We start from the raw sequence: 21,196 nt of genomic DNA, 5'->3' as shown, positions 1-21,196 counted from the left end.
TCAGACACTGAATCTAGAAGCAAGTCAGAATCAGACGACTCTCTAGCATCATCACCAACATCGTCAATGTGCAACACTGCCTGGGCACCAAAAACGCCAACTGCTTCTTGTAGAAGAGCAACACACATAAGAAGAAGGGCTAGCTACTAACATGCGAAAACCTTTCTCCAATTGTCAAAGCCAAAGTACCCCCCATCTGTACGCCTGCATCCCATGAGGTACATCACACTCCAAAAGTCTAGCAAGAGCAACCAGTGCATGTCGCCATCTGCATGGTGAGCTTGGCACCAACACCGAGAGGCACACTCGCTCAATCACCCACGATGTCCCAATTCCAATGAAAGACAGTAATGGCATCCCAAACCTCACAAAAGGAGAAGCAGAGAACCCTACGAAAACTGCCTTTCGAGCAGTTAATAGAAACCCTTGCTTACTCTTGTCACCCCAACACAATCCATTTCGCAGCCCCCACCATCGAGTATTTCCCCGCTAAAAAGGCACCCATCAACATACCCGACGCCCTGCTTCCCTCCACCACACAACTAGTGTCACGCCTGTTCCCACACACACTAGTGTCACGCCTGTTCCCACACTAGCCTCTGCCCCCACCACAAGCTTCCATCTCCACCAAAAATGGTGCCGTGCTCGTAAAAATGGATGAGATGAAGCAAAAGCTTGCCCAGTACAAAGCAAACAAGGCCAAAGGCCTATCTAGGAACTGGTCGAACCAAATTTGGTGGCAACTATTGACATGGAAAATATGCAACTAGCCGTGGTGTCTTATTTTCGGAAGTTTCTCCTTTAAAGAAGAAGCGGCCATGGTTCTACTGAAGGATTATGCCGTGGCTCTCAAGAAGAACTATAACAAGCTGCATGATCAGTTAGTCGCCATGATGACATCATACAAAGAGCAGAAGCAAAGCGACAAGAAAGACAAAGGTCGAGATCCTTGCTCACATCAAGGAACTCAAGGCAAGGTCGCTTGGAAGAAGCTAGTCATCATAACCTAGAATTCTTCTCTCGGAAGTCTGCTTGCGACAATCAATCCTCGGAATCCATCTCACAGAAGGCATCATTTATCTTCCACCTTCCAGATCCGTTCTTCCTCTTCCAGGGGCCTGGATGTGCCTGCCATTGGATTTAGAAGTTTTGGCATGAAGGTTTCCGAGGAGGGGCCGCGCGTTGAGCCTCTCCCGACAGTGATCATAACTCCCTCAGGTGTGTTAGATGCTAAGGAGCATCTAACATGGTGCCCATCTCTGGGTAATTGCCAATCGACAAAATGCTAAGGAGCATTTAACATTCCGGAAGGTTGCAAGTTTTTTTTTGGCTTTGAGTCATTGGATTGGGAATCCAACTCATCGGGCATGCCAAGCATAGGCCAGCTTGTGCCACGGGCCAGAGCCGCAAAGTAGCTGGGTAGCTACCCTACCAAAAAGCCGCACGTTAGCACCACCAATTGTCAGGGCCAGCCGAATGTTAGCCAGAGCACTTTATTATTACAAGAACGAAGCTTCCTTAACACCCAGTCGTCGGCACACCTTATCACTAGGGGAATCACAATACCAAAACGGATACTGCAAGCAAGAAATATAAAAGTACGGATCCTGAACTTTGTCTCTGTATATTCATTTTTCGCTCATGTATTTTTTGAAGTAGGGATATCTGTTAAGCCATCGGTGTCTTTGTACCTTTCATTAGGCGATCAACTAAGTAGCTTTCTATAGCTTGTAGTCTGTGTCAAATATTGATCCACCAAATGAGTTTTATAAGGTTTTATTTTTTATTCGTCTCAAATATTGATCGTGTGTACGTGTGGCCACAGCATGACAACGGACTCCGTGTAAACAGAAAAAAAGTGGACACGTATAGAAAGAGAGATAAGCCGTGTTATCTTTACTCGCCATCAGGGCCACTAGAAATTTTCAAAAAGTTATTCCTAAACTTGAACAAGTCAACAGACTCGAACCCTGCCTCTCTTTCGAGACTCTCAGTGTTCTACACAATCTCTCTCTCTCTCTCTCTCTCTCTCACACACACACACACACACACACACACGCACACAGAGTGACGGTACCCCCACACACACACAGCCATTATAGCTTGGCCATGGCAACCGAATACTTGCCCTCTAAAGCCGCATCCATGGCCGAAAGCCTGCTAGCCACCCATCTTTGTCCTTGCTTTTTTCTTTTTTCCCTGCATTCCCTTTGTCCTTGCTTTTTTCTTTTTTCTTTTTTCCTCTTCAAAACAAAATTTTGCTCTTTATGTCACAGGGTGCAATGATCTGGTGTCTTACATACCTGGTGTGCCCCCTCTCCACCCTGCGGACTTCCCCACATTACTCCATGTAGACGACATCTCTCAAATGACCTTTAAGATTTTGAGAGAGCAGTTTGACATACTGGAGAGCTGTGATGCAATTCTCATCAACTCTTATGAGCAGCTTGAGAAGGATGCTTGCGAGGCACTGCAACAAATAGAATTGCCCTTGTCGGTTTCTTTTGTAGGGCCTTTGCTCCCTTCAGCCCTCTTGGTGGATGGCAGTGATATGAAGGACATTAGTGTTGGTGCAAGCTTGCTGCAGGAGAAGAATGACAGTATAAAGTGGCTAGATAGTAAGCGAAAGCAATCCGTGCTGTACATTTCCTTTGGGAGTTTGTTCAACCCTACTGCAGAAGATCTATTGGGCATTGCCTTGGGGATCACGGCTAGCAAGCAGCCTTTTCTTTGGGTGATTAGGCCTAGATCCTCCTTGCAAAATGTATCAGAGATATTACCCAAACATTTCATAGAGGATACTAAGGATTATGGGCTAATTATCCCATGGGCACCTCAGCTGCAAGTGTTGTCCCACCCTTCTGTGGGCGCCTTTCTAACTCATTGTGGATGGAATTCAACATTGGAGAGCTTGAGCATGGGGATGCCCATGATCCCTTTTCCAATTTCTATGGATCAGACTACAAATTGCAAGTTTGTGGTTGACATTTGGAAGGTTGGGATGAGCATCAAGAGGCAAGATGATGGCATGGTGGAAAGTGAAGAAGTGGAGAGGGTTTTGAGGATAGTCTTACAAGAAGACGAAGGAAAGGAGATGAGAAGAAGGGCTGGCAAGCTGAGAGATGCGGCAAGGAGGGCTGTGCAAGCTCAAGGCTCATCCAATGCTCACATGGAGAAGTTTATTGAAGCAATGAGGGGTGCAAAACCCCACGAAGTATAAATGGTTAGGAGGCAGCTTGTGTAGAGACCTGGGTAGAAACGGAAAGACCTTACTTTAGGTGGCAACAAGACTTGCTTGTAGAGTTAGCAAAGGGGAGTCTTTGTAGGTGCCAATGTATGACTTGTTTTAGTCTATTATAGTCTCAAATGGCTATTCGGTCCATTGAAATATGTAGTTGGAATTTTAAGGGTTACGTTTTCACCACCCAATTTCGTGTGTATTGGAATTAACACCAATGTTTATAAGATGAGGTACATAAGGGGTCTCTTATTGTGTTCTAGTGTAAATATACCATATACATTAATAGACGAGTAAAGTTTTAAACTCCAACGTGATGTTTAACATGGATTTGGAGGTTAAAGAGCTATATTTTCCAAATATGCTCTCTCCGCCATGCTAGTGCGCCAACACACGTGTTCGTGTCCATTATTGATAGCTATATTTAGTATATGCTTTTTCTAGAACCCCCATGTTCGTGTTGTCTTTACCCCACACATCGTACTATTCTAGCTTGGCAGAACATTGTTCTCCTACATGCCACCTATAGTCTACTACTGTCCCAGTGTGCACATTGTTGCTCCCTACAAGCCTCCACTCACTTTTGCACTACCAAGAGGGCACCTCTCTACTCTTGCACGGCATCCTATGACCTCGGCACCACCTCGTTGCATTTAAGCATTGCCAAACCTCTATCTTGTGCCTGCTTGGGTGCATCACAATACACCTTTGCCATGTGACCTGTGCTGTCAACCAATGCGATTTACATTGATTATTTTATAACCGTCACCACCCTTGCAGGTGCTCACATATGCCACCCTTTAGATCGCCTTGCGTGTAGCCAGATCATTGTCCTATTGTCCTACTATCGCACGTCCACCGGTGAAATGTATTTTTTAACATCAAGCCGAATAATCACATGAGGTATGAGAGATATCGTATAGGAAACATGCTTGCGGTCACTGAGACCACCTCTAATTATTATACACACAAACATCATAGTTAAATAGTTATTGATGTGCATTTTTTTCGTAGCCAGGGTATGAATAGGTGACAAGGTTGACATACATCTGAACACCTTCCAACTCAATGTTCAATGTTGAACATCAAGTTGAAAGATTATTATACTAAATCAATATTTTAAAGAGAATGTGGGAGAGAGAGAGGGAGAGCTTCAGTTCTTTGCAAGCAAACACATACATATACACACACACACACAAGAGAGTGCAAAACACAAGAGAGAGATGGATGGCTAAATTTTTTTTCTTTCTTCTTCTCTTCTCTACAACCACATAACTAAAACATAAGAGTACATAAAGGGAAAGTACTCTCCTACGGTAACATATAAAATGGTTGGCCTTTAGTGTGAACCCATATGAGCTGGCGTTATAACGATGTCATAACTTTACTACTCTAAAGTGACTGTCACAGCATGTCATCCACTGGCTGCATATCGACCATAATCTCACCAACCATGCCAATGGCATAAGTGTGGAAGCTATCACCTAGGCGGGTCATCAATGTTCGTCGTAGCACTAGTAGAGCTCGATATCTCAACACTCCCCCTTGAGTTAAACTCCACACACTACACTCCAAGTAAGCTCCTAAACCTCTGGAACTTCTCTGTGTTCAATGCCTTCATGAAGATGTCAGCCACCTAATCCTTTGTGCTAACATATACCAGACCTATATCACCTATTAGAACCTTCTCCTTCACACAAAGTGATAGTGCACCTCAATGTGTTTTGTTCTAGCATAGTATACTGGGTTACTAGTAGCTAGCTGTATACTGCTAATGTTGTCACAATAAATAACAACTATCCTATCCACGGGTTACCCATATCACCAAGTAGCTTCTGAAACCAAGCTACCTGACAAGCTGTCATAGCAGCACTCTTGTACTATGTCTCTGTACTTGACAAGGCAACTGTTGGCTTCTTCTTGCTGCTCCAACTCACAAAAACACTCCCAAATGAGAACATAAAACTACTTGTAGATATTCTATTTACAAACCTACCAGCCCAATTAGCATCTATGTGCCCATGTAGCTATGTCTATATACCAGCCTCATAGAAAAGTCCATAATCAATTGTGGACTTTATGTACCTGAGAATCCGTCTAGCCGCATCCAAATGTGGCTTCCTATGGGCTTGCATAAACTGACTCACAAGTTCAACAACATACCTCAAGTCTGGCTTAGTAATGGTTGTGTAGATCAAGCTACTTACTATGCACTTGTATGTAGTGGGGTTCTCCAAATGCTCACTTGTATTTGCGGAAAGCTTTGTGTTCTGCTCCAATGACGCTGAAATAGGCTTATACCCTGTCATATCATACTTGGACAACATGTTCAAGCCATATTGCCTCTTCACAATAACAAAATGCCATGAGGTGATCTCACCACCTCTATGCCCAAGAAATCACCCAAATCCTTCATCTCAAAAATGTTTCTTCAAAAACATCCTAACATCATGTATGTCAACATCACTATGACCAGTGATGATCAAGTCATCCACATATATGACTAATAGTATGATCCCTCTATCTGTCTTTTTCACATAAAGTGAAAAATTTGCATTGGACATCTGAGATTTAATGGTAACAAGATTCTCCCCGATCTTGTTTGACTATGCTTTGGGTGCCTACTTCAAGCCATACAAAGCTTTACATAACTTACACACAAAATCTGGCCCGTGCATCACTCTCATAACCTAGTGGTTGCATCATGTAAATATCTTCTTCTTGTTGCAAATCACCATGCAAGAAGGCATTCTTTGCAATCCATCTGATGTAAAGACCAACCCTTTAGTGTAGCCATAACAATGACAGCTCTCACGGTTGTCATTCTTGCAATCGGGCTGAATGCCTCTTTATAGTCAATGCCATACGTTTGCGCATAGCCTTTCGCCACCGATCTTGGCTTATACTTGCTCACCAAACCATCAGCATTATGCTTGACTTTATACACCCACTTACATCCAATTGCCTTCTTTTCCTTAAGCAAAGGTACTAACTCCCATGTTACATTTGTATCCAATGCTGCTATCTTCTCATTCATGGCATCTTCCCATTTCTTATTTTCAAGTGTCTGCAAAAAAAAAGTGGGCTCTAATTCTTGTATTTCTTCAACCATGTAAGCATAATGACGGCATGTATATCCATGATATCTCAATCGATAAATAGGGTTCCTAACCCTCCGTAGGCTTGCGTACGCCTGGATCACTGCAAGGTGTTTTCAAAATAGCCCTCGTTCACCTTACACACTAGGAGTAACCACAGATGGAATGCCAAGCTCCTCATCAAGGCTTTGCTCAAAGCCACTACAGTCACCATCCAAAGGTACTAACTCCCATGTTGCATTTGTATCCAATGCTGCCATCTCCTCATTCATGGCATCTTCCCATTTCTTATTTTCAAGTGTTCGCAAAAAAAAAGTGGGCTCGAATTCTTGTATTGCTTCAATCATGTAAGCATAATGATGGCATGTATATCCATGATATCTCAATCGGTAAATAGGGTTCCTAACCCTCTGTAGGCTTGCGTACGCCTAGATCACTGCAAGGTGTCCTCAAAATAGCCCTCGTTCACCTTACACACCAGGAGTAACCACAGATGGAATGCCAAGCTCCTCATCAAGGGTTTGCTCAAAGTCACTACAGTCACCATCCACATATGAGTGACCTACTGACAAATTATGCACGAAAGGTTGATCTACCTTTTCCTTCCCTTTGCCTTCTTTTTCTTAAGCAAAGGTACTAACTCCCATGTTGCATTTGTATCGAATGCTGCCATCTCCTCATTCATGGCATCTTCCCATTTCTTATTTTCAAGTGTGCAAAAAAAAAGTGGGCTCTAATTCTTGTATTGCTTCAACCATGTAAGCATAATGATGGCTGTATATCCATGATATCTCAATCGGTAAATAAGATTCCTAACCCTCTGTAGGCCTGTGTACGCCTGGATCACTGCAAGGTGTCCTCAAAATAGCCCTCGTTCACCTTACACACCAGGAGTAACCACAGATGGAATGCTAAGCTCCTCATCAAGGCTTTGCTCAAAGCCACTATAGTCACCATCCACATATGAGTGACCTACTGACAGATTATGCACGAAAGATTGATCTATCTTTTCCTTCCCTTTGTGTGATACATGTGTATCTACATCTATTCTCAACCTGCTTGACCATGGGCTAGCATTGGATCCACTACTAGAGGAATCTCTAGGTCCACTAAGCACTTGTGATTGCATGTGGTGCAGCATCAACACTTCTTACATCTACATCTTTTTTTGGCCTTCACTCTATTGGTGCATACTAGCTACTCATCTCGTCAAAAACAATATCTCTGTTTACTCGCATCTCACGAGTGGTAGGGTTATAACATCTATAACCTTTTTGCTCCATAGTACAACCAATAAATATGCACTTCTCTACCTTTGGATCTAACTTTGTTCTCACGTCATCAAGAATATGCACATATGCAATACACCCAAATACTTTCAAGTGAGACACATCCGGTCTTATGTGTGTAAACTTCTGTTTAGGTGTCATACCATGAACAACTACAATGGGTGCACTATTCACATAATGTATGTAACAGTTGCTTTGCTTCTACCCAAAAATAATGTGGCATATTCTTTTCAACCCATTAAGATACGTGCCACTTTTACAATGTGTATGTTTTTTCTTTCTACAACACCATTCTCTTGTAGAGTGTAACTGTATGTAAACTATCTCTTGATTCCCTATTTCCTCAGGAAATCGTTGAACTCATTGGAGAAATATTCTCCTCCCACCATCTGATCTCAGGCATTTTATTTTCTTGCCTTTTTCTTTCTCACAAGGCTTTAAATCTTTGAAAGTGAGCAAACACCTCACTTTTCTCCTTCATGAAGTAAATCCACACTTTCTTAGTGTGGTCATCAATGAATGTAACATAATACCTGCAACCTACAATTATTGCAGTCATGGCCGGTCCCCATACATTTGAATGTATGACATCTAATGGCATTGCACTAATATGCTTTTCATGTGGGAAAGCATGTTTGGTCTGCTTACCAAGCTGGCATGCTTCACATACTTTCCTTAAACTTTGGCAAACTTGCAATAATATTTTGAACCTACATAGACTTCAGTTGTTGTACATTCACATGACCAATACGCTTGTGCCATATGTCAATATTTGCAATGACACTTGTTCCATGCACAAACATGACTGTCTTTACTTTAGACATGTTCACATCCAAAATAAATGTCTTACCATTTCTGTTACCCTTTGCAACCAAGCGGCACTGATTTTTGAAGTCTTCCACAAAACATTGTTGAGGATTAAACCTCACTTTGTAGACCCTGCTCAACCATCTCTCTAATAGAAACTAAGTTCTTTGTAATATTTGGAACATGAAGTACATCTACCAAGTACTTCATTTTGCCATCCTACATAGATAATGGCACTTTACCAGCATGCGCAATGGGATGCGCAATATCATCACCTGTCTTAACATAACCTGGTTTTTTCATTTTTTGCATGTCTCTAAACCACTCAGCATGACTGGTCATATGGTTAGAGGCACTAGAATCCACATACCATGTATCTTGATATCCTGACACATCTCCTGTTATGGAATTGAGCATGTGTTGCATCACAAATAGCTGCTCACTTCTGTCATCACCTCCATAGTTGTCTTGTTGCAACTCATTAGGAAGTGAATGGGGTCTTCTTGGGCCCTTTAATTTGCCCCAGCCTAATCAAGGTGATTAAGGAATAGCCAAATGGGGGATTGCCATCATGTGGACTGAAATGTTGGGTTTTTAAGAGAGGTGTAAGAGTGGTCAAAGGGTGCACTTTTTTCCCCAAAAAGGGGAGGGGGGGACAATTTTACAATTTTCAGACCTCCATAACTTCTACATACAAGCTCCGATTTGAGCGGAGATTACAGATCCATGATCTATGCATCAAGAGCTTTCCATAGATATGTTACATGATATGGTTTTATCTGCTAGATTTTAAATTTCATTTTCCCCCCAAAATTCAAATTCGAATAAAGTAGCCGTTTTGAAGCTTCTAATTAGAAAACGTTTCTTCTTAAGAGAAAAGGTTTGACTCCCTTAAACTGCCAAATAAAAGGGTCCAAGAAGCCTTCCATTGAGGTCCTAATGTTTGACTTTTAATGGCATTTTGCTTTTTATAGCAGTCCTTTGTCGTGTGCCCTGGTTTTCCACAATAATAGCACTCTACGCTCTTGTGAATCATTGCACTGTTGTCCAGAATTCTGATTTCCTTGTCGGCCACCACCTTGGCCTCGACCATGACCACGATCTTTACCTCTGCCTCTACTTGAATCGAAGTAGAAGAAGCCTTGTTCTGATGTGTTCTTGCTTTGTGAAGAAGAGTCCTTACCTAAAGACTTTTCTTCTATGATCAACATAGACACCAAGTCCCGAAAGTTGGGAATATTCTCCCCTGAAAGACTATATTAGGGAGTTTGGAAAATCCCAATTTCCATTTTACAAGATCAAAAAATGGGGGCATGGTGAATCTTTTTAAGATTTTGTCAAAACCCCCTCATGTGTCATATCGTTAGAAAGCTCTTGTTGAAGAGTAGATTCTAAATCCACATTGTCTGACATATTTGGAATTGGTATGGTCAAGATACATCAAAAATTAGATTGAAAGAAAATTTTAAAAGTAACGGGATTTTTCCAAACTCCCTAGTATGGTCTTCTGATTGCAATGGAGATCTTGAATGGCTTGGACTCTTTGCCAAGCCCATTTAAACAAACACTTACCAAGTCATCATCTTCCACTGATACATTGATAGACCCAAGGGATTCAACAATGCCCTTGATCTTTAAAACATACTTATTGATAAACATGCTTTTCTTTTCCACAGTATGCAGCTCTTGTTTTAGGTGTAATTTTCTTATCTTTGTGTTCGTCTGGAACATCTGCACCAGGTTTTGCCATGCAATCTGGAGTGTTGGCATCCTATATGTGTCTTATCATCGTGTTTGTGATACTAATTGAAAGCTAATTCATATTAAGCTTAATCTTATACTAATTAAACATGATTAATGTGATTAATCTAAGGTGGATGTAATCTAAGTTTATTCATGATGATGAGTGTGTGCAATGGACTCAAGTACAATTAGGTTACAAGATTAAGACTTGTACTCATAGAGGCTTGAGATGTGTGCAAGCGTGTCATAAGAATATATTTTAAGTCCTCTTTAAGAATATTTTTTTCCCCTCTTCAATAATTTGGGGATACCTAGGTTCCTCTTGCGTCATGCCAGCTAGGTTAATATCGTGGGTGACACTACTATAAATATTAATATGTGCGGTATATGACGTATGCTTGGGACCGTCTATGATTATTTCAGTTAGGTTTGTATGGCAGGGTGATTCCTGGGGTACTTACGCCTGGTAGCCATGAGTTGGTGATGGTTTGTGCCTGCTTAATATTTGTGAGATTAATTTAATTATTAATTGGGCTTATATTTTCAGGTGATGAAGATTACGAGGGGATTGATGAATAATGTCGAGGAGAATGTTTTTTATGTGTATCATATTTATTTTTACAAGCGTAGCTTGTAACCTTAGTAGTTGATTTTTCATTTTGATACATTGAAAAAAATACATTTATAATGTTGAATTTATTAAAGCCTAAAGGCTTTACCCTAGCCCCAATTTTTGGGACATTCTATTTTTGTTGTGGAAGAGTGTCGTGCTCTCAAAAAGCACACTTTGTATATTTTTGGGGGCTATGGCCTATCTTTGATTGAAAGCTAATAAAAATACTCTTGTGTGGGGAAGGCCACACACAAGGGGGGGAAGATTGTACCCAGCGTGTTTGTCTTGGAGCTAAGTATTATGTTTGCTATGTTTTTGTTCAATTTATTTGATTTTGTTGAAACCTGCAAAGCATGTGTTTTCATGGTTGAATTTATGTGTTGAATTTCTCAAGTGTTCCACAAGCTATCCTAGAGAACGATTCCGTTTTCAGTGGTATCAGAGCTTGGGCTAGGAGATTTGTGGAAAGGTGGGAAAGATCTTCATCAACACAACTCTTAAGAAAGTTGTAGGCTTTTAACCGGTGGGCAAAAGAAGGGTTTGTAGTCTTTAACCAAAAATTCAAATTCTCAAACTAGCTCTACTTCTCAAACCCACTTACCTCTTCCCAAAACCATTCTTCTTCATCAAAAAGTGGTTTTGCTCAAAGCTTCATGAATTTCAAATCCAACGGTATAGATGGATTTCCCATAGCCAAAAACCTCATGTGATGTGCTCAGTTTTTGCAAAGGTTCAAGGTAGAAGCAATCTATAATGGACGGACTGCATGCTGTGTGAGTTTTAGCCATGAGAAATAAATAAAATCAAGCCAAAGTGATGCGCTGATTTGCAGCCTCACGGGCGAAAAACGTGAGAAGAAGAAGACCAAAACTCAATTAAGCTAATTGCTTAATCTCAATTAAGCCAAATCCTCATTTTAACCCGATTCTACTTTTCCTAAGCCCAATGCATGTCACATCAACTTTTGCAGCTTTCACACTACCTATTTTCCTATTTCAAGGGAAATTCCAAAGAATTGCAATTTTCAGATTTTTGGGTGCAGAAAATTGATTTTTCAGGGCTCAAAGAGGCTTAAAAAGACCAAATAAATGCCAGAAAATTCTAAAATAATTTCTAAAAATTTCTAAAAACTCTCAAAAATTATTACAGAGATTTGGCCAAGTTTTCAAAATTATTTGAGTAGTGTTCAAGGTGCAAAAAATTATTTCTTCAGCATTTCGACTAGCCCAAGTCTCCTAAATCACTCGGAATTGCTCGGGACTTGTGCGAAACGAAGGGAATTCGACCCAACCATTGAACCAAAGTCTTTGTTCAGTTTTAACACAAATCGAATTGCGAGAGAATTGAGATAAGTACAATCATTTGCTTTATTTACATACATCAAATAATATCAATTTTACTTATTTACATTGTTTGCATGAGCACTATGGCAAATTTTCCTATTTTACCTTCAATTCAAGAGCAACTCCAATCTCTACAACAATAAATTGTAGAAGAGAGAGAGATGCGAATTGAAATTCTAAAATCAGTCGTAAAGCTTTTTCATTTCAGAATTATGATGGCAAGAAAGATGCTCGAGTCCTTTTGGCATGGCTTAGTCAATTGGATGACTACTTTGCGGGGGAGAAATTTTTCGAGAAGGACAAGATCAAATGTGCGGCTAATCACATGGTGGATAGCGCAGCTTTATGGTGGAGCGTCATCAAGCAAGGACGTGACAAACCGGATTCATGGAAAAGGTTTCAAAGGCTAGTAAAAAAGCATTTCTTACCTTCACAATTTAAATCTAAAACTAGGCATCAATGGGATACATTGCATCAACTTGAAAAAGAAAGCATGTCTCAGTATGTGGAGAAGTTTTAGAATACATTACTACAGGTACATTACTACAGGTACAGGTTGTGGAGAAAGTTTTAGAATACATGTCTCAGTATGTGGAGAAGTTTTAGAATACATTACTACAGGTACAGGTTGTGGAGAAAGTCAATGAGAAGGACCAAAAGAGGAAATTCATTTCGGGCCTTAAGTCTACAATTAGGGCCGATGTGAATATGTATAGACCTCATTCACTTTCTACAGCTATATCTTTGGCAACAAATTCCGAATGCAAAAATGGTTTTCTTAGAGAGGCCAAGTCATTTGAGAGTAACCACTCTAAACCTTTTCATGCTTCAAGAAATTTTCATAAGCCAGGGTTTGACAAAGGCAAGGAGATGGTCAAAGACGAATCAAATTCAAAGAAAGTCAACGGTGGCAAGTCCAAAGGTCCTCAAATCAAATTTTTTCGATGTCATAAATGACATATAGCACCAAATTGCCCAGAACGTGCAAAGAATCTGACACCTGTGGCACGAGTCAATATGCTTGAAGGGGACGACAATGAAGATGAATCGCTCAAGCAAGAGGGTAAATCTGACCCCGACTATTCAGAAGCAGAAGGTAAGCCTCAAGCTCATTCGCTACTCAAAATAAAAGGAAAAATTAATGAGCATGAAGTTATTGTTTTGCATGACGATGGTAGCACTCATGACTTTATTTTTGAAAAGGCAATTAGAGCTTTAAACATTCAACCTTCACCTACACATTATAGAGTTAAAGCTGCATTTACTGGAACCAAGTATAATTGCATGCAAGAGGTAAAAGGTTTAACTTTAAGCATCAATTCTTTAACAGAAAAAAGGGATTTCTTAGTTGCACCTTTACAAGGCGTAGATGTAACATTGGGTATGCCTTGGAGACATATGTACAACCCTATTATAGACTATAATACACATAGCATTTGTGTAAGGAAGGACAATGAAAATATTTTCCTCCAATGTCTAGTCAAAGGATAGACGAGCCTTTTATTGAGTCATACTCAAGCAAAGCGAGCTCTTAGGAAAAGGGAGAAGACTTATATGGTTTGGGTTAACCAGCTTAGCGCTGAGTTTAACACATCCAAAAGTCCAAAACTTGATCCTTATATCTCCAAATTCAGGGATTGTTTTATGGAAGATTTACCTCCAGGATTACTAAGTCTAGGCCTGAAGACCATGGTATTGACTTATTGCCAAGCAACTCTCCACCTTGTAAAGCTCCTTATAGAGTCAACAATTTAGAGCAAAAAGAAATCCAAAAACAAATCGAGGATTTGTTAGAAAGAGGCCTTATTAGACCTAGTAGTTCACCCTTTGGAGCTCCAGTCCTTCTTGTTAAGAAGAAGAATGGAACTTTCCGAATGTGTGTTGACTACCGAGCATTGAACAAAATCACTGTCAAGAACAGATACCCTATCCCTAGGGTAGATGACTTACTTGATAAGCTTAGAGTTTCAAAGGTCTTTAGCAAGATTGGCTTAAAGTCTGGTTATCATCAAGTACGCATGACTAAGTCAGACATATTCAAGACTGCATTTAGAACCCAGACTGGACATTATGAGTTTTTGGTTATGCCATTTGGTTTGACCAATGCTCCAGCTATATTCAGTCGTATGATGAATCGCATTTTCCTAAAGTTTCAAAGCTTTGTTGTGGTGTTCTTTGATGATATTCTTGTTTTCAGCAAGAATCGTCAAAAGCATGAGCAACACTTGGAGCAAGTGTTTAACCTTTTGAGAGAAAATGAATTGTATGTCAATCCTAAAAAGAGTTCTTTCTTTCAAAAAGAGATTGAATACTTAGGTCATATAGTGTCAGCTGAAGGAATCCGTGTGGATCCTAAGAAGATTGAGTGTATAGCCTCTTGGCCTACACCTCGAGACATTCATGACCTTAGATCTTTTCTAGGTCTATGTAGTTACTATAGGAAGTTTATCAAGAATTTCGCTTATATTGCACATCCTTTGACGGAACTTCTCAAGAAAACTACATTTTTCCATTGGACCAAAAGTCAAGATAAATCTTTTCTAGTACTCAAGGATGCATTAACTCATGCACTAGTTCTTACACTACCCGACTTTTAAAGACCATTCTTTGTGGTAGTAACTGATGCTAGTGGCAAAGGTTTTGGTGTTGTGCTTATGCAAGACAACCATCCTATTGCCTATGAAAGTCGAAAGCTAAAACTTGCTGAAACAAATTATAGTATATATGACAAGGAATTAGCAGCAGTTGTGCATGCCTTGAAGATTTGGAAGCATTACCTAATGGGTTCAGAATTTCTTATTAAGACTGATCAACAAAGCATTAGACATTTGCTTTCGCAACCCCTTATTTCAGATAGGCACATCAAATGGGCATCTTTCATACAAAGTTTTCAACCCATGATTTAATACCAACCTGGAAAGGAAAATGTTGTTGCCGATGCTTTAAGTAGAAGACCACATATCAACAACATTTCTGCTATTGAAAGTGAACCATTTGTACTTATGAAAGAAACTTATGAAGTAGATCGAGATTTTTCTGAGATATGGATCGAATTGCGTGAAAACAATTGGACTCCTCAAGAAAATTATTCTCATAATGATGGCTATCTTTTCTTTGAGAAAAGATTATGTGTTACTCAACCCTATAGACAACTTGTCTTGGAAGAGATGCACCAACCACCATTCATGGGACATAGAGGAGTTTCCGCAACACTTCAAGTAGTTTCTCGAGAATTCTTTTGGCCTCATTTGAAAAATGATGTAGCAAAATTTGTAGCTAAGTGTAACATTTGTTAAGCAATTAAAAGCTACAAAGGCAAAGCTTTTGGATTGCTTATGCCTTTACCCATTCCTGACCGACCATGGGAACAAGTGTCTATGGACTTCATTATAGGCTTTCCTACTATACTTAATCATCATGACATGATTTGGACAATAGTGGACAGGTTTAGTAAGCAAGCCTATTTCATTCCATGTAAAAAGACACTGACTTCTCAGCAAGCTGCGACTATATTTGTCAAGCAAATCTTTGTTCATCATGGTCTACCCAAAGTGATAGTTTCTAATAGAGATTCCAAATTTTGTAGTCACTTTTGGATTGCTCTTTTCTCAAACTTAGGCACTAAGTTAGATTTTTCTACGGCTTTTCATCCTGAATCAAATGGATAGACCGAAGTCACGAATAGCACTATCTTGGATATGCTTAGAGCCTATGTTTCCTAGCAACCTAGTTCATGGGATAAGTACATACATCTACTCCAATTTGCTTATAATAATACTCCTCATTCTGCTACTACTGGTCGAGCACCATTTGAGATTATCTATGGTAGAGCTTTGCCTATTCCGGCTACTAGACTCTCCCATAAGATTGATCTATGGTAGAGCTTTGCCTATTCCGGCTACAAGACTCTCCCATAAGATTGAAGCTGCTAACCAATATACTCGAGACTTTGATTTTATCTGAAGTGCGTGATTGTATTGCAAGAGCTCAAGAGAAGTATACATTTCAAGCAAATAGGAAGCGTAAAGATTTTTCATTCCAAGAAGTTGATTATGTACTTTTGAGAATTGAGAAGAGATGATTGAAGAGTGTGGAAAAATTCCCTGCAGTTAAACTTGCACATAGATACTATGGACCATTTAAAATTATTCAAAAGATTAACGATGTGGCCTATAGACTAGAGTTGCCATCTAATTAGAATATCCATAACTCTTTCCAGATACATCTCTTGAAACCCTTTCAAGGAACACTTCCTTCTCACCCAATTTATGAGGAACCACCTCTTGTTGAAGGAGAGGAAGAAGTCTTAGTTCCTGATGCTATTATTGATCAAGAGACGACGATAACAAGAACTGGAAACCAATACATCAAATATCTTTTGATATTAAAAAACCATCCTCAAGAAGATGCAAAATGGATGCCTGCGAAATTTTTTCGAGCTTATCCTGAGATCCTTCGTTCTTTTCAAACCCAGCAAACCCGCAATTGAGGGCAATTGCAAACTCAAGCAAGAGGGATGTCATGAGAGTATATTTTAAGTCCTTTTTAAGAATATTATTTTTCCCTCTTGAGTAATTTAGGGACGCCTAGGTTACTCTTGCGTCATGCCGGCTAGGTTAATATCGTGGGTGACACCATTATAAATATTAATACGTGCGGTATATGACGTATGCTTGGGACCGTCTATGATTATTTCAGTTAGGTTTGTATGGTAGGGTGATTCCTAGGATACTTACGCCTGGTAGTCATGAGTTGGTGATGGTTTGTGCCTGCTTAATATTTGTGAGATTAATTTAATTATTAATTGGGCTTATATTTTCAGGTGATGAAGATTACGAGGATTGATGAATAATGTCGAGGAGAATGTTTCTTATGTGCATCATATTTATTTTTACAAGCGTAGCTTGTAACCTTAGTAGTTGATTTTTCCATTTTGATACATTGGAAAAAATACATTTATAATGTTGAATTTATTAAAGCCTAAAGGCTTTACCCTAGCCCCAATTTTTGGGACACTCTATTTTTGTTGTGGAAGAGTGTCGTGCTCTCAAAAAACACACTTTGTATATTTTTGGGGGCTATGGCCTATTTTTGATTAAAAGCTAATAAAAATACTCTTGTGTGGGGAAGGCCACACACAAGGGATGGGAAGATTGTACCCAGCGTGTTTGTCTTGGAGCTAAGTATTATGTTTACTATGTTTTTGCTCAATTTATTTGATTTTGTTGAAACCTGCAAAGCATGTGTTTTCATGGTTGAATTTATGTGTTGAATTTCTCAAGTGTTCCACAAGCTATCCTAGAGAATGATTCCGTTTTCAAAGCAATATGATTTCATTGCTTGAAATGGCTCCCTTTTATATCAGGAGGTACATCCTTGGGCTTGTACAACAATGTGTGATAAATCCCTTTGCTCATGTGGCTTCATGCTAGGCTTCGCACTCTCTTGGCTACTCATCTCACCCCCTACATCTTCCTTGTGCTCTATGGCACCACACTTCTCAATAAAAACTTTAGTACAAAGTAATATGTATCACACAGGCACCTCCAAGTCTACAAAGATATCCCCTCAATCGGAGATGTGTAGCTCCTGGAGCTATCGAGGAGTGTTGTACCTAAACTAAGAAGGGAGAGAGATAAAGATGGTCTTACCTGTGTATCGCTTCCTTCCTTGCTTGTTCTTGCCTCTTGCTTGTCTCCTTAGCTCTTACAAACCAGAGATCTGAGTCATTTGATTCATGGGAATCCGACCTACCGGCGGGTGTGCCAAGTGTTGGGACTGAACAACCGGACAAGTCCGAATACCACAGTTGTGGCCAGTCGGGCACTTGTAAAATAGATTAGTTGATTGGATAACTGCTAGCCTTAGCCATCATGGGTGTAACATAGCCATTGCTCATAGCACAGGAACTTCCTATTTATCACTACATCTTGAAAAATATAAACATGTAATGGAAATTACAACAATGGTTGTTGTTGTTGGCTGGTTGATCAATCAAGTGTCTACTTTATATATCAATCTTTTTCTTCTTTTTGGTAATACATCAATGTTGATTCATCTCTTATAATTGTATTCGTCTCTTGAGACCTATATTTATGTTTTGTCTTCTACTCTTTTCTTTGTATTTATTATGCGTTACTTTGGTGTATGTTGCGTGCACAATGAGAGGAAACTCGCTAGGTTATTAGGGAGCAAGCAGCTTCTTCCAAGGAACCTAGATAAACCTCGGGACCCGCCCCACGCATGTGAGCCTATCCATGCGTTTGAGAAGGTATTTTTTCATTACCTTGGCTCACATATTTTTATATACCGAAGGATGCATGTTTTTATAACAAGGGAACGTAGGTAAAAGTTCCAAAATTTGGATGGGAGGACACGGGTGTTCAAATCTTCTCGTTCCAAAGGTTTTTTATTCTACATTTTGAACTAATAATAAATATTTTATTGAAACCTTTCTTTTCACGATTGTTTTTTTATCTGCTCATCATCATCACACGACAATCTGCATTAATTCTTTTCCTTGGCGCGCTCTGTTGGTGAGTTCATTGCATGACTGCTTCTTTCCGAGTTCTTCCTCTAGCTCTCAACTTGCTAGCCTAGCAGCCCCATTAGACTCTGATGCCTAGCGCTGATTTGCATGTATAAGCTGCCTTCTTCTACTGGTTATTCTCCTCACTGTGGGGCTCATAGCTTACATGCCCACTAGCTTCTAAAGAGAAATTACAATGGTAATTTCTCTTCCTCGTAGGTGGGTGCTTCATATCAGGTTTTGAAATCAAATTCATCATCATTCCATGATCTTCTTTAATTTGTTTCCTTGGTTCTTCTTTCAACTCTATTGCCTGCTTCTTCCTGAGTTCTTTCTCTAGCCCTCAACATGTTGTGGCCATAGCATCTTGCATGCCCATTAGACTCTGATGCCCCCAGCTCTTGCATGTATATAATGCCTTCTTCTCCTGGCTATCCTCCTCAATCTGCTGCTCATGGCTTGCATGCCCACTAGCTTCTAAATGCTTGCAAAAAGGATCTAATTATCTTGGCGATGTGATTCCTCTTTCACCCAGCTAAGTGCTTGATCTTATTGTCATCAAATCATTTAGTTTGTGGTTCATCTGGGTTTTGCGGCCATTATTTATCAACGCCATCATGTACAGAGGCCAAGGACATCCATAGGGGATGTATATTTGAATACAGTTTGTAACACTCTTTTTTATAATCATTATGTAGATGTTTTGATCTTTGGTTGTAATCAAGGTAGTAGTTTTCTTGTTTTGAAGCAGGACATTGTAGCTTGAAGATACAATCTGTAGTATTGACAGAGTGTTCGCAGTATGACATCTTTCTTCAAGACTCAAATACTGGACAATGATACCAAGAATGAACTAGGATTTGTGTGAGCGAGGAAAAATTCACTTCAGCCCACATTCTCCATGTCCGAGAATAAATTGAAGGTGATGAGCTTCTCTCGGGACCCTTTGAGTTTGTAGTAGATGATGAATATACCTTGACAAAGACAAAAGAGGAGAGATGGAAAATCAATGAACATCTCATAGTCTGCATTGATCAACAGAACCACATGTAGCATGGAGGTAAAGTCTCCTCCAAGTAAGAGACATTTCCCTAACCCAGTTGGTGAAGCATATTGTGAAGCTCGGCCGGACACATCTTGCAAGCTTTCTAGTAGACTATTGAGCCCAAGTGTTCATGAACAATTGAAAAATTAATGCGATAGAGTTAGGTAAAATCTTCATGAAATGGTCATTCCAAGGGATGCCAAGTTTGAATTGCGCAACAAAGACTTCAATGGAGAGCCTCTTATATGTATTTGGTGTCATGAGTGTGGGGTGCTATATGGCACAGGATTAATAGAAGGAAAGAAAGAAGCATAAAATTATTGCTCTAACTTCATGCAAACTCACATCCTAGAGAATAAAAAGCATGAGTTGAAGCATGTGGTCTTAGGGGGAAAGAAGATATGCCCAAAGTAGTGAATCATCCCAAAAAGGATGACAAAAAAGATTTTTACTTTGAAAGTGTGATGAGATAATAGCCAAGTTTAAGTGGCATGTAGGTGGAGATCCCACTTACATAAGATGCATTAGAGAAGCTACATTCCTGTATAAATGAAGGTATGATTTAAACCTCTTTTCTTAAAATAAAGAAGAACATTGTCATTCTCTTAGTAGCATCTCTTATCTTGTTAAGATTTTACACAAGTCTGGATTTTTAGGTGGTTAAGGGTACATGACATGATTTTAAGGGCAAAAGTTGCATTCAAGTGAGATGAAAATATGATGATGCATGGATGTGTTTGTGTACTCCAAAATCAAATTTATACACCATTCTCTATGGGCACTCAAAGTCAACCTCTCACACCAAGGCAGTTGAAAAGGAGGAAAGTTTGAAGCCATTATTGACAGGATTGTGAGGGCACCCTCAAAAGGCTAAAGAGCACGATCCAAAGCAACGGTCTCTCAGCAATTACATAATTTCAACAAAAAAATGCAAATGCAAGTATGACTGATATATCTTCTTTTGATAGCCATGAAGTAGGTGAAAGATCTCTGGTGAGTATCAATCTTTTGTGTTGGGGTTTGTGGAGTGATGAGGTTAAAGTAAACAACAAGTACGTCAAGAAAAAGCCTCTTCTAGATGATCTTTTTGGTGGAAAGTAGTGGTTTACAGAGCCTCATACCAAGGCTACGTTACATGATGGAGATATATTTGTTTGAAGTGATTGGTTGCTTTCGGCACATTGATTGCCTATGCATTTCAAGTAATGGACAACCGTTCGACGGCTTTTCATGCCACCAATGCAAAGAAATACCTAGACCTGGTGACTTTAGAATGTGAGTCTATAGAGAAAACAAGGTTGAGAAAAAGAGAGGGAATAGGGGTACAGGTGCTGGAAGAAGACTAGATTATCTCACAAAAGTTGAGCTTAGGGAGATAGCCATGGTAGAAAAGAAGCAAGCAAGAGACCTTTCAATGAGACTATCGTGGGCATAATCTCATATTCCAATTCTTTCTGTCAAGAGCTCAAAGTTTAGGAGAAGCCAACATAG

General features: G+C 39.8%; 1 protein-coding gene across 1 annotated transcript in view; it reads left to right on the top strand.

The window, feature by feature from the left end:
- The window catches only part of LOC147618370 (7-deoxyloganetin glucosyltransferase-like), a 71,372-nt gene extending 67,875 nt beyond the window's left edge, over positions 1-3,497 (top strand). Inside the window, exon 2 of the mRNA XM_086774808.1 lies at positions 2,277-3,497. Within this exon, the coding sequence (XP_086630934.1) occupies positions 2,277-3,220 (944 nt within the window). The 3' untranslated portion in view covers positions 3,221-3,497. The remainder of the gene's footprint in view (positions 1-2,276) is intronic.
- The last annotated feature ends 17,699 nt before the right edge of the window (positions 3,498-21,196 follow it).

The sequence above is a fragment of the Cibotium barometz genome, chromosome 35 (genome assembly GCF_041138505.1).
Source record: "Cibotium barometz isolate CiBa-2024 chromosome 35, ASM4113850v1, whole genome shotgun sequence".
NCBI lineage: Eukaryota > Viridiplantae > Streptophyta > Polypodiopsida > Cyatheales > Cibotiaceae > Cibotium > Cibotium barometz.
Note: the sequence above shows the minus strand (reverse complement) of the source record. Positions and strands in the feature narration are given on the sequence as shown.